Source organism: Cibotium barometz, chromosome 23 (genome assembly GCF_041138505.1).
Source record: "Cibotium barometz isolate CiBa-2024 chromosome 23, ASM4113850v1, whole genome shotgun sequence".
Classification (NCBI taxonomy): domain Eukaryota; kingdom Viridiplantae; phylum Streptophyta; class Polypodiopsida; order Cyatheales; family Cibotiaceae; genus Cibotium; species Cibotium barometz.
In genome coordinates this window covers 20652501-20668058 of record NC_141068.1, presented here as the reverse complement: position 1 = coordinate 20668058, position 15558 = coordinate 20652501, and the positions used below count along the sequence as shown (strand labels likewise).

The 15558-nt window shown below is 46.2% G+C and overlaps 1 protein-coding gene across 5 annotated transcripts in view; it reads right to left on the bottom strand.

Annotated features, from left to right (window-relative positions):
• LOC147625727 (uncharacterized) overlaps nucleotides 1–14347 on the bottom strand; it is a 64461-nt gene extending 50114 nt beyond the window's left edge. For 4 of the 5 annotated variants that reach the window (XR_015268716.1, XR_015268715.1, XR_015268718.1 and 1 more), the window contains exon 1: nucleotides 41–6622. Coding sequence is in view for 1 of the 5 variants with exons in the window: in XM_086817256.1 (XP_086673382.1) it covers nucleotides 41–273 (233 nt within the window). In the remaining 4 variants the exon portion in view is untranslated. Of the gene's footprint in view, nucleotides 1–40; nucleotides 6623–14172 lie in introns of those variants that run through there. The other variant, XR_015268717.1, reaches the window with a different exon arrangement.
• Nucleotides 14348–15558: the final 1211 nt, after the last annotated feature.

Sequence of the window (15558 nt, the reverse complement as noted above, 5' to 3'; positions counted from 1 at the left end):
CTTCTATAGTATCAAGCTTTACTGCTTGTGTCAACGTTACCTTGTAAGACAAGAAATAACATCTCGGAGATTTTCTTCCATATCTTTTGTAGCTATTTGCTGCTTTTCGGTAAGATTTGCTAGTGATTGGGACCTTTTCTCAAGTCTCAACAACTTATCAGTCAGTGTCGCAATCTCCAAGTCCTTCTCAAGTAGCAATCCTTGAATGTCACCTCCTTTGTCATCTTTTCCATCACTTTCATTCTTTCCTGAAGCCCCTTTTTTGGGTGGCATTTCTTATTCCCTTCCAGCACTTCCCCAATGTACCTACAATAAACCCAGGTAAAACTAATGGCAAGCTAACAGTGTGAGTGTGACTACAGTAAACCCGCGTCATCATCATCTACAACCGCAACAAGCAGAGAAGGCACACACAACGGCCACAGAATTGAGGGACAAACAGGAGAAGTGTTGGGTTCTGCAGACTAGCCAACATAAGATGACAGGCTGCAGCATGCGATATGATGGCACGAAGGACTCGTAGCTCATTCAGTGAAGGCGCTGGACCGTGGAGCTAGGGGTTGTGAGTTTGAATCTCTTTGGCAGCATATGTATGCTGCATTTTCCGTGCAGATCAGTGCTCAATTTCAAGCCATAACGAGGAGCACTTATTAGAGTGTTTAGATCTTTGCTCTCTTGTCTTGTGGTGGTGGGTTAGAAACCTAGCGGCCAGTGGAGGCCCATCACTTTGCTTGGGATTGCATACAAAATTCTTGCCAAAGTAGTGAGTATGAGATTGCAGCTAGTGTATAGTCATTAATGACACAAAGAATGGATTCCTCCAAGGAAGAAGCATCTTTGATAACATCTTTTCCTCTCTTTTTTTTTTTTTTTTTTCCAGAAAAGAGACTTCTATTAAGTATGAAAAAATTTTACAAGAAGAGAGATTTCAGGCCAAGCAAGAGGAAAATCTCAACCAATTGAGTGCCTTGTGCTGCGAGCAAGGCCCCATATGAGAGAGTGAAGAAAATGCCATGATCCCATTCTCTCATGAATTGGAGTGTCTGATCTTTGTGCTGGAGGTACATAGCCTAACTCTGGCATGTCTTGAAGATGACACCGCCGACCCACTCCCTGGGTACCCGGTATGATCATATCTCTGTCGTTCCCTTCAAACCTGATTTGCGGGCCCGACTGTGCAAACCAAACATTAGCACCAAAACAAATGGAGGCATCCCTCCTCATCCTTCCAAAAAGGTGTGCTATTGCAGTCCAAATCCTCTATGCCTCCTTGCACTCCTATAAGCAATGGTAAACTGTGTTTGAAGCTCTTGCACATCTCGAACAAGCTGGGTTAGCACCAATGACCAATCTCCACTGGTTGGTGGCAAGGTCACCATGTAGAGAAAGCCAAATAAAAGAGGAAATGTTTATTTCCCTATATGAGTGCCACAACCTCCACCAAAAATCTCCTTGAATGTCAAGGGTGATCCCATACGCCTCCCAATTTGGTCTAGAAGTAGGGACTCTCTGATTTGTCCAAGAACCAAGTGTTTAGTGTTCCGCATAGTGTAACTAAAGAAGGACATGCTTTTCATGGGTTTAAAAACATCCCTTCACTCCCACTCACTTGGTCCCAGTGCAAGTATTTGATAGGACACCAATCATATAACCACGCGCTCCAAGAGTCCGTAATCATCCCTTGAGCTGGATCAATATAGATGTGTTTCCCTATCCTACCCACGACTCTCACTGGCTGGACCGTCCGACCCTCAATGATGTCTTGCTCAAGACTTCTCTCCAAGAGTCATCTATCCTGAATAGAGTAAAAGACCGGTACATCGTCCTCACCGGAAGCAGGAAGGTACATGACCTGAATAAGTATCCCTATCCTTGAAAATACCCCAAACCATAAGTGATGAGGCCCTTCCGCGAAGTTCCCTGTGACCCAGTGGTTAGGTATGGCTGCATTTATCTACATAATCCTTTGACTAGTGCCTCTCAAGTGCTGGGTGCGGAGCATTCTCTCATTCATCCTCCGTGAGACTCATGTGCCTCTTCCAATCCAACACTGAGGGGAGAAGAGTCACCCAAGCGACCCACTGGATATGCGTGGCTGCTCCAAGAGGTCTACCAAATTCATCCAAGATCAAGTCATTCCACACAATGGGCTGACGGTAGGCCTCCTCAACCGACTATAGAGGAATATGAACAAAGAAGCTCCTCATGCAATCCCAGGCTCGCAAAAGAGATCTCACCAACAAGGGCGAAGAAGGTGGCCGGTGTTTTGCATCCGAGAAGATAAAACGTGGGCTATAAATCCAATCACCTCCCCTAATCGGAATGTACCTCGTAATGTTGCAGAAGAAAGTCCTTCCAAGGCTCAGTCCTGGGAAGAAATCCTCACTACTAGCTTACAAAAGTAAAGCCTTACGTTGCACCTCCAGGTCAGTGATGTTCAATCCTCCCTCTTGCTTAGGCATTATAATGGCATCCCAAGCCACTGTCACTCTGGTGTGTACAGTGCCATCTAATCCTCACCAAAGGAAGTTCCGAATGAGGCGACAAAGATGACAAATGCATCCCTTATGAAAAACCCAACACGACGTGACAAACCAAGCAGTCATTGCCAACAACACTTAGTTAGCTACCAAGGCTCTAGAGGCCAAATCAAGCTTCTTGCTACTCCAATGCTGAAGTTTGCTTTTAATGCTCATGAGCACAAGAGCCATTGTTGTGCAGGTGAGATGTCAATGTGCTAACCTGATAGCCAAGGTATTTGGTAGTGTATCCTCTCTCAATCCAAGTAAACCCCACATCCAAACCCCAGTCTGTTCGCAAAGACCACTGATTTCTACCAATCAATGGAGGGACCTGCTGCCAAACATAACACCTCCAAAGTAGTGCGGAAAGCATAGAGGCATGCCTGCAAAGCCTCCAAAAACATAGCAATATCATCTGCTAACTCCGAGTCTAGTAACTCCTCTGTGCGAAGAGGCAACCTGAGGCCCGAGACTCCTAGGGTAACTCTGAGAAACCTGCTCCTAGCCTCCACTACTATAAGGTAAAGTAGTGGAGCTGAGGGGCATCCTTGCCTCACAGAACAGAAGATCTGGAAGTGCTCACCATGCCCCCCGCAAAGCTAAAATTGTGTTGTGGGCCTCCCTATACATGCAAGAGACCCCTCTGATCTACTCCTAGGAGAAACCCATCCGTGCCATCGTGCCTTCCAAGAAGTCCCCGATCCACTCTGTTATAAGCATTTTCAAAGACTACCAATAAGAATGGCAAGGGATTGTTGGCTAGATTTAGCCCACTCAATAGCTTCCCAGAATGAAAATATGTTATCAAAAATACTCCTTCCTTGGAGGAAGTCATTCTGTGTATCATGAATAACTCTTTGAAGAACAAGCTGAAGCCTCATACTCACTACCTTCACTAAGATTTTGTAAGCAAACCCAAGCAGAGTTATGGGCCTCCACTGTCTAATATTGGCCTTGTCCCCACCTTTCGGGACAAGGTGGATAAGACACTCTATGATAAAAGGGGGCATCATATCAGTACACCACATCTCTTTTGCAGAGTAGTAGTAACATCATCATCATCAATGTAATCCCAAAACTGCAAAAAGAAGGATGGAGAGAGGCCATCATCCCCTGGGCATTTGCCTTTTGAGAGGGCGTGCAAAGCATGTCTCAGCTCATCCTTCGAAAGGGGAATCCAAAGAGGCACACATATCATTTGGAATAAGTATGGGCATGCGCTCCCAGACTCTGTTGGGCAATATCTCTATCCAAAGAGTGGGCCTCTGCAAAGAGCAAGGTCTAATAAAAATATGAGGCAATACTCCTCACCTTATTTGGATCAGTATGAAATTCTCCCGGAGAATACTGCAAGCATCTCAAACTTTCCCTAGTGTGCATAGGTCCATGTGGTGAGAAAAAAGGTTGGCTGCATCTGCCACCCATCTGCCCAAAATGCTTGATTAGTATGAAATGCAAACTCAGCCCACCTATCCATGGCCACCTGTAACTCAGCTCTAATAGTGGACAAGAGGTGTGGGATCCAAGAGAACACAGGATGTTTCTCGTGTTCCCTTTGAAGCACAGCCAACTTGCGTCTGACAGCTCGCTCCTTGTCCAGATAGTCTCCTTTCTTGACCAAGGCAACAGAATGATAGTGCTGGCTAGTCCTCTCCAAGGCCAAAGCAAGCCTCTCCTATGGGTCACGATGATCACAAAGCCTCCAAATCTCTCTAACCTCCAAGGAGGTCTCTACATCCTGATAGAGAGAGTCTTGAATGCGAGCACGGGGTACACCAACACCCTTCTACCTCCCAAGTTCCCTGATGCACAAGACAACCGAGCACAGTGATCTGATTTGGTAGTACCTGGCAAGATGGCAATAGAGCCTCCTCTATCCAAGCCCTAGTCATCCACATAAAATCTGTCCAACCGTGCAAAGATGCATCCATCCCCGCTTCTACAGTTATGCCATGAGTAAGATAAATAGTTAGGCCTCCTCTGGAAATCATCCTCTATCCACCAACAATCTTTGCCATAGAAGGAAAGTATAAATCTCTCCCAAGAGGCTCTCTCCAAGGCATGTGTTCTACCCTCACGATTACCCTTTTTGTCCAATGGCTACTCAACCATGCTGAGGTCTCCTCCAACAATCAAATGATCAGCCAGGGGTAGCAGTTTTGTGTTGATGCCCCAAAGGGCCATCCTCTCTCTCCATACAGTAGGCACATGGATATTCAAGATACCCAGCCTCATTCCCTCTTGCATAACCATAATCCATTGTCCTCTAGCAGGTATGATAACACCATGGCCACTAACATGAGGCAAAAGTGATGCTGACACTGCAATGCATACCTCACCTTTGGTCCCTTGTGCATAGGACCAAAAAGTTTGATTACCAATTTTTCCACACTGAAACATATCCAATTTGTGCTCCTCCAGAAGCTACACATCCATAAGTCCACCTGTAATGGCAAGGTGGAGTTGATGCTAACAAGGCGCTCCCTACTGCACGTGGGAAGCCTCCCTACACCCTGCACATTCTATGAGATAATCCTAATGGTAAAGAGAAGGTTTTGATTCCGGACCCGAGCAACCGCTTGGCCGGAGCCTGGCCTTGCCTCTCATAATGCTATAGAATGGGGTGATCCATGAAGCAAAGTCCAATGTCAGCATGTTCACTCTTTCCTGGACTCTACACAGTCTCTGCATCCATGGAGAGTGCATGGGTGCCCTGTAGGATACCGTGGCATATATCTTGCTGCACATCCTACAAGGTCTCAAAAGATGGCAACATGTTCTGTGCATCCATACTAAGTGCATCCTACTTATTGTCCATTCCAAGCAAGGAGGACTCAAAATAGTCATTCTGCCCTGATGCAACATCCTTCTGTGAGGATGACTCTGCAAACTCATCACTCTTGACCCAATACATCATCATTGTATACGTTGTCTTTGGGAAGGGCCTCATCGTGTGCCCCACCGTTCCCACCTAGAGGGCAGCCATGGGAGATGACCCGCCACTCAGTGAAAGGTTGGCCGAGGTGTAGCAATAGGTTGTGTCGCTTGGGGAGCACATTTGCACCACCTCCTATGACCCCTAGCCCTAGGGCAATCCTGCGCAAAGTGGCTCATCTGGTGATAGACCAGACACTGGTCAGGTCTGCCTAATGTCTCCACACGTTGCTTCAAGGGACCATTAGGTCCCAGAAACAGCACAAAATCCTCAAAGGACTCACTAGCACAAGCCAACACCATAACCTTGGGAACAACATCAGCCGAGGTAGTGACTAACTGCAGAAATGGGAAAACCTGGGATGGTGGGCACCTACAGGACCAGCCCAAAGGCTGCCCCTATGGCCTCCCCAACAATGGCCAATAAGCATGAGGAAGACCTAGGAATTTGAGTGTGATAGGGTAACGGTTCCGGTCTTCTTCGACGAGATTGAAGTAGCTAGTGTAGGGTAGGAAGAAAATCTTTCTTGGGCCCAAAGGGAAGGGACTGCCTTTGAGAACTTCTGAGGCTGCCTCCTCTGCATCAAAGTCTACTTGGAAGAATCCTCTCCCAAGTAGCCTTATGTCTTTAAAATGGAGTGCGGAGTCGGAAGGCAATGCCACTAGTACCCAATCACGGGCCAAAGATTTTTCCAATGACTGTCGCCTTGGAGTCCTCCTCAATTTTGGTGAAGAGGGTCTCAAGCTCGTCTTGTGCAAACTAGATGGTTCACCCGACCGGAGGGGTTTGATTAGCCATGATGCTAAACGGAAAGAAAGGCCGACTTGAAACCTTTTAAAGAATAATCCATTCTTGAGCGAGACGGAGGAAGGGCAGCGAAGAGAAGGGAGACAGAGGGAAGAGCAGGAAGGGAAGCAAATGGCAGCGAAGAGGGTGGGGGCAGAAGAGAGACCAGGCAACAAAGGAAAGCGGGGGCAGCAGGGAAGTGGGGGCAGCAGATGCGGGGAGGAGGCGAGGGCAGAAGGGGCAGGGGCAACTAAGCGGGAAAAGGGGGGGGGGGGGGGGGTGTGTGGTTGTTTTGGTTGGGAGAGAAGAAAAGCGAGGGCAGCAGGAAGGCGGGGAGGAAACGGGGGCAGCAGAGGAGCGGGGGCAACAGAGGCGGGGAGGAAACAAGGGCAGCAGAGGCAGGGGCAGCTAATCAGCAGGGAGGGCCGAGGGCAGCGGGAGTGGGCAGTGAAGGCACGTGATGTGCAGCGCGCAGAGGGGCAGACAGTGAAGGCACATGGTGCGTAGCGCTCAGGTACGGGGAGCTGATGGAGACCTCACTTGAGGTTTACATCTTTTCCTTTTGGGAGGCGGTAGAGTGGGCCAAGGTAAATAATCAGCCCTTGGCAATCTTGCTACTTGATTTCAAGAAAGCCTATGATAGGGTGGATTGGGACTTCTCATAGGGTACTCTTGCACGCATGGGATTTTCTCAAGATTGGATCAGATGTGTCTCTTGCCTTTATTGGGAGGCTCACAGCACTGTGTTTGCTTGTGAAGGTCGGGGTGAGCACTTCCAGATCTCTCGCTCCATATGGCAGTGCTGCCCCATAGCTCCTGTTGTATCTCATTGTTGTTGCAGAAACTTTGAGCATTTTCCTGCTCTCCACTTTTGTATCTGGATTGAGATTGCCTCTATGCACAAAGGAGGAGCTTTTGGACTCTGAGCTGGCTGATTATACAGCGATATTTCTTGAGGCATCTTTTGCTCATTTCGCACTACCTTGGAAGAGTTGTCTGGCAGCAGGGGCCTTTATAAATTGGCATAAGTCTATCGGATTTTGGGTCAGTGACCTTGAGAGGATTGAGTGGGGCATAGATGTTGGCTTTACATGGATTGAGAGAGGACACACTGCCAAATATCTTGGATGCCAGGTTGGGATAGACATTACACCTGCCCTGTAGTTTGCCCCTATGCTCATGAGCATAAAGAAAAAGCTCCTTCGTTGGATGTCACGTGCACATCCAGTTGGTGTATAGGTGACATGGCATTCTTAGCATTCATAAGCATTTTGCAGAGCATTCATGGCAATAAGCATGGCATTCAAGTATTAATCCAGTTGTTACAGCACCTACAGCAGTTCATAAAGCATTCCCAGGCATTTAGGACAATCAGCACATCAGGTCAGGGCCTGTGGAACCAGCCGACAGCAGATTAAGAAGCTTTTTTGGCATTTATGAGTCATGGAGGATCCAGTCAAACAGGCCGATAGCAGTGTTCTGCCCGACCAGCAGCAGCATCTCATATATAAAGCAAAAGAGCATCATTCATTCAGGCATCTTCTTCTTCTCAGCATTTCCAGCCTGAGGAGCAAGGACATCATTCATAGGTAGCATACAGTCATAGATAGCAGTCAGCCATCCTCCTGCCTCCTAAATAGAGGAAAGCCAGCATCTCAAGGGTGGACCTCAGCATTGGAGAAAGGAACATTCAGTCGTCATCATCACTCAGCAACTCTCTGTCTTCCCGAGAAGGATACTCATTTAGGACAAGCATAGATCTCATTGTAACCATCGCATTTAATATAGCTGCATTGCATTTGCATTGAAACCATTCTCTTTCTCTTAAGTGTTTCTAAGTGAAGTTTAGTTAAGCCTAAGGTTGTTTTACTACGGTCGATCCCTCGCATGTCACATTGGAGCTGCAGGAAGCTCGATCTAGCGTCTAGAGCCCTATTGGTAAACCAAGTGTTGCTTGCCATAGCTTGGTATGTCACTTCTTCTTGGTGTTATGACTGTATATGCATTAGACAATTGCGGAGGGCAATCCACAACTTCTTATGGTCAGTTCTTGATGGTACATCACATACCAGGGCCAGAATTGCTTGGGAAACTGTTATCCTTCCCAAGCACGAAGGGGGATTGAACATCATTGATCCAGAGATCCAATGCAAAGCTCCGCTTTGTAAGTTGGTGGCTAGAGTATTCCATCTTGATCCTGATCCCTAGAAGGATTTCTACATGTAACATTTTCTTAGATGTGTCCTTGAGGATGGTGGTGACTAGAGCCACAACACACGTTTCATTTTTTTTGAGGCAAATTAACACCCCCCCATCCTCCCCATTGGTTTCTTCCATCATCCAGTCTTCAAGCAATATGCGGATATTTTTAATATTTATATCATGGACCCCACTCAGTAGACAAGCAACCCATTATGTGGAATGACCTCATCCGAGATGATCTTCCAGACCCCTGGGTGCAGCAGGGTATATGCAGTGGCCAGGCTAAGAGAGTTGCGCAGCAACACTACTTGAATGGAAGAATTTTAAGTGTTCCAGATGATCGGAGAGAGGTATTTACCTAGCATCTCAAGGGAGTCACCGATGGATTGCACAAATTGATGCAGATATACCTAACCACTAGATCATTGGTACATTTTTAGGTGAGTATCATCACTTGTGGTTGGGGAGTTTTTCTTGTACAGGCTTTCCCCGTTAGGTGTTGGGATTCCCAATGCCACAGGAGGAAGAGGGTGTTGCCTTCTATTCCATTCAGACTGGATGGCACATGGAGAGATGTGATGTACAGGTGATCACACCTGGCTCTGTGATCCATCCAGTAAGAGTAGTGGGTCGCTTTGGGAAGCGTTGGCATACTGACCCCTCCCCAGTGATGGTTACTCAAGCCTCATGGTGCCTATTGCAATATGGTGGATGCCCTTTCAAAAATCTACATTGGGACCCTGGTGAGTGGGAATGGACTGAAGTGACTAACCCCATGTGAGGAGCATGTCTTTCTTCAGCTACACTGTGCGTAACACCAGGTTGCTCATGCTTGGACAAACCCACAGAGTTCCCATTCTTAGACCTCACTGGAAGGCGTATGAGACTCTGGCAATCCTATAGTAGGAGCAAGATATCCTACTTCTTTTGGATGTTTCTACATGGTGGGTTGTCACCAACCAATGGAGATGTATTTTTGGCACCCCAGATGCCCTGCTCCATCCGAGACAGTGTATCATTGCTTATGGGAGTGCAAAGGAGCACAGATCTATAGCCCAGCTCTTGGGCAGAGGAGTGATCCTATCTATATTACTTGGGGTGCTATTGCATGGTTGACTCAGTCTAGCCCACAGCTTCTTTTTGAGGGCAGGGGAGCAGATCCTGTTATACTTGTCCGTAGGGGCATAGTTCAGAGATGTTTTCTTCGGAATATCCCCCAGTTATGATACACACCACCTCCGCTGAGTATTGACACCACCTGGGGGGTAGTTGCTAGTATCACGGCATGGAACATCTGGAAGACCAGACGCTCAGAGACCTTCGAGGGTTTTCATGTTTATGACACCCAATGTATTTGCAGTATATGGAGTGACATCGTCCATACTCTTTTGGCCACCTGGGCCCATATTATACAAGGATCTTCTAGAGCTGCACAAATGAAATGCAGCAGATTTATGAGAGAGTGGAACCATGGTATTTTCTTCTCCTCCTCTCCTACTGGGCTTTTATGGCAGCATAGTGCCTCGATTGGTTAAGATCTCCCCACCTTTTGGTTTGAGTGATTTCATTTTACTTAATAGAAGTCTCTTTTCTGGGAAAAAAATAACTTCCAAAGCCAGCTTTATCTACTACCAGATGTGTCACCTTGCACGGTCTTGACATCAACACAGTTCTACCGGCAGGAGGCCAATGCTACCTCACTCGAACTACGCCCAAAGCAGGCAAACCAATCCCAAAGTCCCAACATACAAGCACCCTCTTTATACCTCCACCACAGCCGCCACACTAGGCAGACCATGCAAGTGAGTAGCAAGGCTTCTCCTCCCCCCAAGAAGATCAGCAATGCAAGCAGACACCCTTCAAAAAAAAGTGGTGGATACCCGGTCCCCACCTGCACTTGAGGTGCACTTGTTGACACGGGGGCGTGCCTTCCCATGGAAGTAATGGTTCCTACGCAGAACCATCATGCACATTTATCTCCCGATCTACCTACAGTGTGCCCAAAGGAGTCGACAGACCCGCTGTTCAAACCTGCAGGCCCAATGCACCAACTCTCCACCCTGGATGCCTCAATACATGGTTCCCCCCTCTCGTTGGCCTCTAGTAGAGGAGGATCACTCCTGCCATCCAATGGTGTCACATGCATCACTTATGTGACTGCCATGTGGACATGGTCAGTAGGCTCAAGGACAAAATAAGATGCCCGGATAGGCACCATTGAGAAGGCCATTCATGTTCTGGCAATATGTAATAGATTAGGTCTACCTAGCCTTGTCTCTTGTGTATTTGTATTTATAATTAAGTGATTCAGTCATGTGATTATCACTTACGTAAGCATGCTTCCGCTCAGCATGTTACGAATGAAGATCTCGTTGCCCCATCCCAGCCCCTCTTCCCGAGGCCATCTCCCCCTTCCTCCCAGCCCCTGGCCTCTCCTACACCGGCCACCCCCCCCCCCCCCATTCTTTCTTCCCCCGCGGAAGCCTTCTGTTTCCTCTCAAACCCTCCCACCCCTTAGTTTGTATCCCCATCTTTCAGCACCACCTACCTGCCCATGGTCCTTAACCCAACAACTTCAAGACTCTATCTTTGAAGGATGAGCATGGGGGAACACCACTCAGTGTGTTCCACTGATGAAATAAAGTTAGCAGCTTCCATCTTTTCCAATTTCACCTTGACTGTTTCTGCATAATTTGGAAAAGGTTGCTATCAACAGAGAAAGGAAAAATATGCCTTTTCAGTTACCTTATGATTTTGAGGCCATTTATCTCTGACATCAGTGCAGCCCATGGACCATAACTGAAATACCACAATTCTTAGAAAGACTGTAAAATCTAATGGGGATAAACTTCCCAAGTTTAGAGTATTGGTTGGGGACCACTGCATCCTTGGCAACCAATTCATGCTGCAACCCCACAAATGGGAATTCCTTCTTTGCTAGAGAGGACACCTTATGCGGGATTTCCCAATTCTTCATCAGAGAAAGGAGGTGTCCGAACCCCCGTGACAAATTGTTGTTTTCCATCAGCAAGGAGACCTTGCAGGGGGGGTTCCCCAAACGCTCGTTCTTCACGCAGGAGGCCACCCCAACATAGTCCTCATATTAAAAGGGTATGGATTACAGTGCCTGAGGAGAGATGGAAACACAACGTCATCTCAGACTGACAAGCACCACTCACTTTGAAGGCCCTCCTTTTCATACTTAAAATTTCTTCAGTAGTCTCAAAGAGGACATTGATGGTGATCCCCAGAAAGCATCTTTTCCAGAGGTTCCCCATGGTGACACGATGGATTTCCTCTGGCTCAAGAGGAGACAGATGCCAGCCCATTGTAGAGAGGCGAGCCCTTCCCCCGAGATTTTCGATTGAAACTTCTTGAGGAAAGTCAAGAATTGGCTTTCACAACGTGTACGGAGCTAAGCAGGAATACTTTTTGGCAGCAGGTCAGGCAACATCTGCCTGTGTTGAATTCAGATGCTTGGGTGGTGATTGTAACATGGTAGCCCTTTGATAAAAGAGGAGGCAAAGGCAGGTGCACTCCCTTCACAAAGAGCCCTTCGGGAAGAGTTGCTACTTGCCCTAATTAGATGGTAATTGGGGAGGAGGGGGGGGGGGGGGGGGGGGGGGGGGGGGGGTGTAACTATCAGAATTTGAACGCGGAAGCATACAAGAGATAGGAGAGAGAGAGAGAGAGAGAATTGATAGAGGCAAAGCGGCCTTTGATTAATGCAGAATGAGTGAATGTTGCAATGGTGGGCAATTCCATATATACCTCCCAAATGAACTTGGCCAACTCTCAATAGAATAAATGAAATAACACTTATCCAACAAAGAGGCTATTCACGTGAGAGATGCACATTTCTAAAACCCTCTCTGTAGCTCACAGTGAACAGAAAAATGAAGAAGTGAGTTGCTGATGATGCAACCATGGACCCTCCAGCACCGCAAATACTGGAATCACCTCGGAGTGAGCATCAGTCAACCTGAGTCCCCAAAAACTGCAGACCACCATGATCAACAAAGAAATCACCAAAGTAGATATAGAATTATGAGTCGAAGAAGAAGCTTCGCCCATTATCCCATGTAACCACGAACAATCAGCTGGAGACACATCTCAGCCAATAGCTCCTGCTGAACCAAGCTTTAGATAGTGCACATCCATAGCCCCAGTACCATAGAACCTGTCTTACCTGCCAGATTTTAAATTGTGAGAGCTGCAGTCAGCCCTCCTCCCTTCCACAAGCCCTCTCTGGCTGGAGCACGTGGAAGGAGTCAGTAAGACTAGAAAGCCTCATTGGTGGGAACTGCCTTAGCCACCGTGGCCGAAGCAGTATCCCCAGAATCAGAATCAGTATCTGAATCCCTCTCTGAATCCTTGTTCTTTTTAGGAAGCTTGTCTTTTGCCTGCGAGGATTTGTCCTTCTTTTGGGGACAGTCCCTAGACAAATGACCTTTCGTACCACAAGAGAAACAGCGGGATCAAGCTTTCTTCTTTGTGTTGACACTCGCAAGAGCCTAATCAGCAGAACTGTCGTAGATCCACAGCACAGAACTAATCCGTACCGTCTGAGACACCCAATTGAAAAACGTGAAAATTGTCCTCCATGAACCACAACCTAGGAGTGCATCATGGTCTTGATCCTCGAGACCGATCCTCAGGACTAGAATTCCATGACAACAGCAATGAAGCCTCGTCCACTAGAACAAATAATCACTCCACCGGATCACCCTTTTCGAGAAACTCACAAACTTGCCGAAAGCCTTCATCACAAAGTCCCCAAAGGTCCTAAAAAATGTTCACCCGAACTCGGAGTTCGAAGCGCGCAGGAACATACTCAAAGAAGCCTATAAGGATCAACACACTTAAAAACCTTCACTTTAAGAAAATTAACGCTGCCAAAAATTGGAATCCTCGCCATGCTTAGTCTGCCGTCAGAGGAAAACGCTCGCGCAAGTGCCAAGGTTCTACACAACGTGGCCATCACCTCATTATCAAAAGCCAGCCATGGCACCACCGAGAGCACAAAAGAGCACGACGTCACCAGCAACAGCAGAAGGGCGACCACCAGCACACACCATGGAGGCCCGGCATATAGACAGCAGCACCGACAAAGAGAGGCACGCGGCACAACAGTCCGACAACAAGGCCAGCATCACGTCACGGCAGGAGTCCACGGCAACACTCATCATCTTCATCACCTGCACATGCTAAGGAAACCCAACAGTAGCAGCTCGCTCACGACAGGATCTTCCAAAACGCACAACACCAAGATCATCTCAGTCTTCTCCATCTTCACCTTCGTGCATGCTCGAGATCACAGAGCCTCGAGCTCACCATGTCAGAATTTGAACGCGGAAGCATACAAGAGAGAGAGAGAGAGAATAGATAGGCAAAGCGGCCTTTGATTAATGCAGAATCAGTGAATGTTACAATGGTGGGCAATTCCATATATACCTCAAATAACACTTATCCAACAAAGAAGCTATTCACGTGAGATCTAACAGTAACAGCCCCTATTGTCCAAGGCATCACCATCATTTGGAGGAAAAAGTTAAGGATTCCAACACCAATCAGTCCTTCCTAAAAGAAATAATTAAACTGTTGCAATTCCCAAAATTAACGCTTAATCTCATAATTAGAAAAAGCTCTTGCTGCGTTGTCTGACTAGTTTACAGTGCAATTGCGATATCATTTCCTACGTTTTTTTAAAAAAGGGAAAAACTATACCTCAAAATCAAGCTTGTGCAATATACCCAGAAAAGCTGCAGTCTCAAAATTTTGCAAGAACAGTGTTGCGGTGCAGATGAATTGCTTTGCAGTAACAGAGCCTTCTCCCTGCAACCGTCGTGTGTGATTTTCTGTAACAGGCAATAGAAGTGTTGACACTGACTACAAAATGCTCTTGTTGGCGATTGGCAGACGATGGGTTGCGTTCCTTTTCACCACCTTTTCGAGCCGAAATTAAAAATTGGAAAGAATGTGCGGGGGGTGGGTTTTTGATATATATTTTTTACCGTCTGAAATTTAAAAATCCGGATTGAAAATTTCCTCTTTAAAAAAATAAACTAAATGGCTCCTACTCAGGATTATAACTAAAATTTATAATTTGTCTTTTTTGTAAAACAAAAATTTTAAAAATCGGGATTGAAAATTTTCTTGTGTCTGTAGTATTTTAAAAAAGGCACAAAAATTATCTATTCTAGTTATAATCCTAAGTGTATTAGGAGCCATTAGAGAAAGCTTTTTTGGAGCATTGTTTTTATTTTGACTTGTTGAAAAAAAACAAGCAGCAAGGGTGGTACCATGAATTAAATGGTTTAATCCATTTACAAGGGAATGTTTTTGAAGTGTCTAAGATAAACTTCTTAAAATGGTTTAATCCATTTACAAGGGAATGTTTTTGAAATGTCTAAGATAAACTTCTTTAAAAAAACAACAGGGGATTCTTTCTAGAGAAGCTTCAACAAATATAGAGGAGGTTTCATTTGGAGTGCCTAATATATATTGTGTTGCACAAAGTATTCAACAAGCCACCATTAGCCTCAGAATGGCCCTCCTCTCCCTAATCTTGACAATGATGAGCGAGAAAAGATTGGTGTCACTTTTCTTACCTCACAAAATGGGTTCCCTCTAATGCGCCTCCTTATTTTCTCAAGAAGAAAACCTTCCCATCGGTCAATGGAAAGGAGATCTTGATTGTAAAATCAAGCCATCGTATTCTTATTATGAATTTGGAGCTGATTCGATTCGTGTCACTTTTCTTACCTCACAAAACAGGTTGCCTCTAATGCGCCTCCTTATTTTCTCAAGAAACAAACCTTCCCATCATTGCCCTTAGTCAATTGAAATGAGATATTGATTATAAAATCAAGCTATCATATTCTTATTATGAATTTGGAGCTGATTCGATTGGTGTCAACCTCACAAAACAGGTTGCCTCTAATACGCCTCCTTATTTTCTTAAGAAGAAAACCTTCCTATCATTTCCCTTGGTCAATGGAAAGGTGATCTTGATTGTAAAATCAAGCTATCGTATTCTTATTATGAATCCGTTCACCTCCGTATGCTCAAGAATTTTCCCAACATTGCTAACATGTCAAAACTCCATTTTCT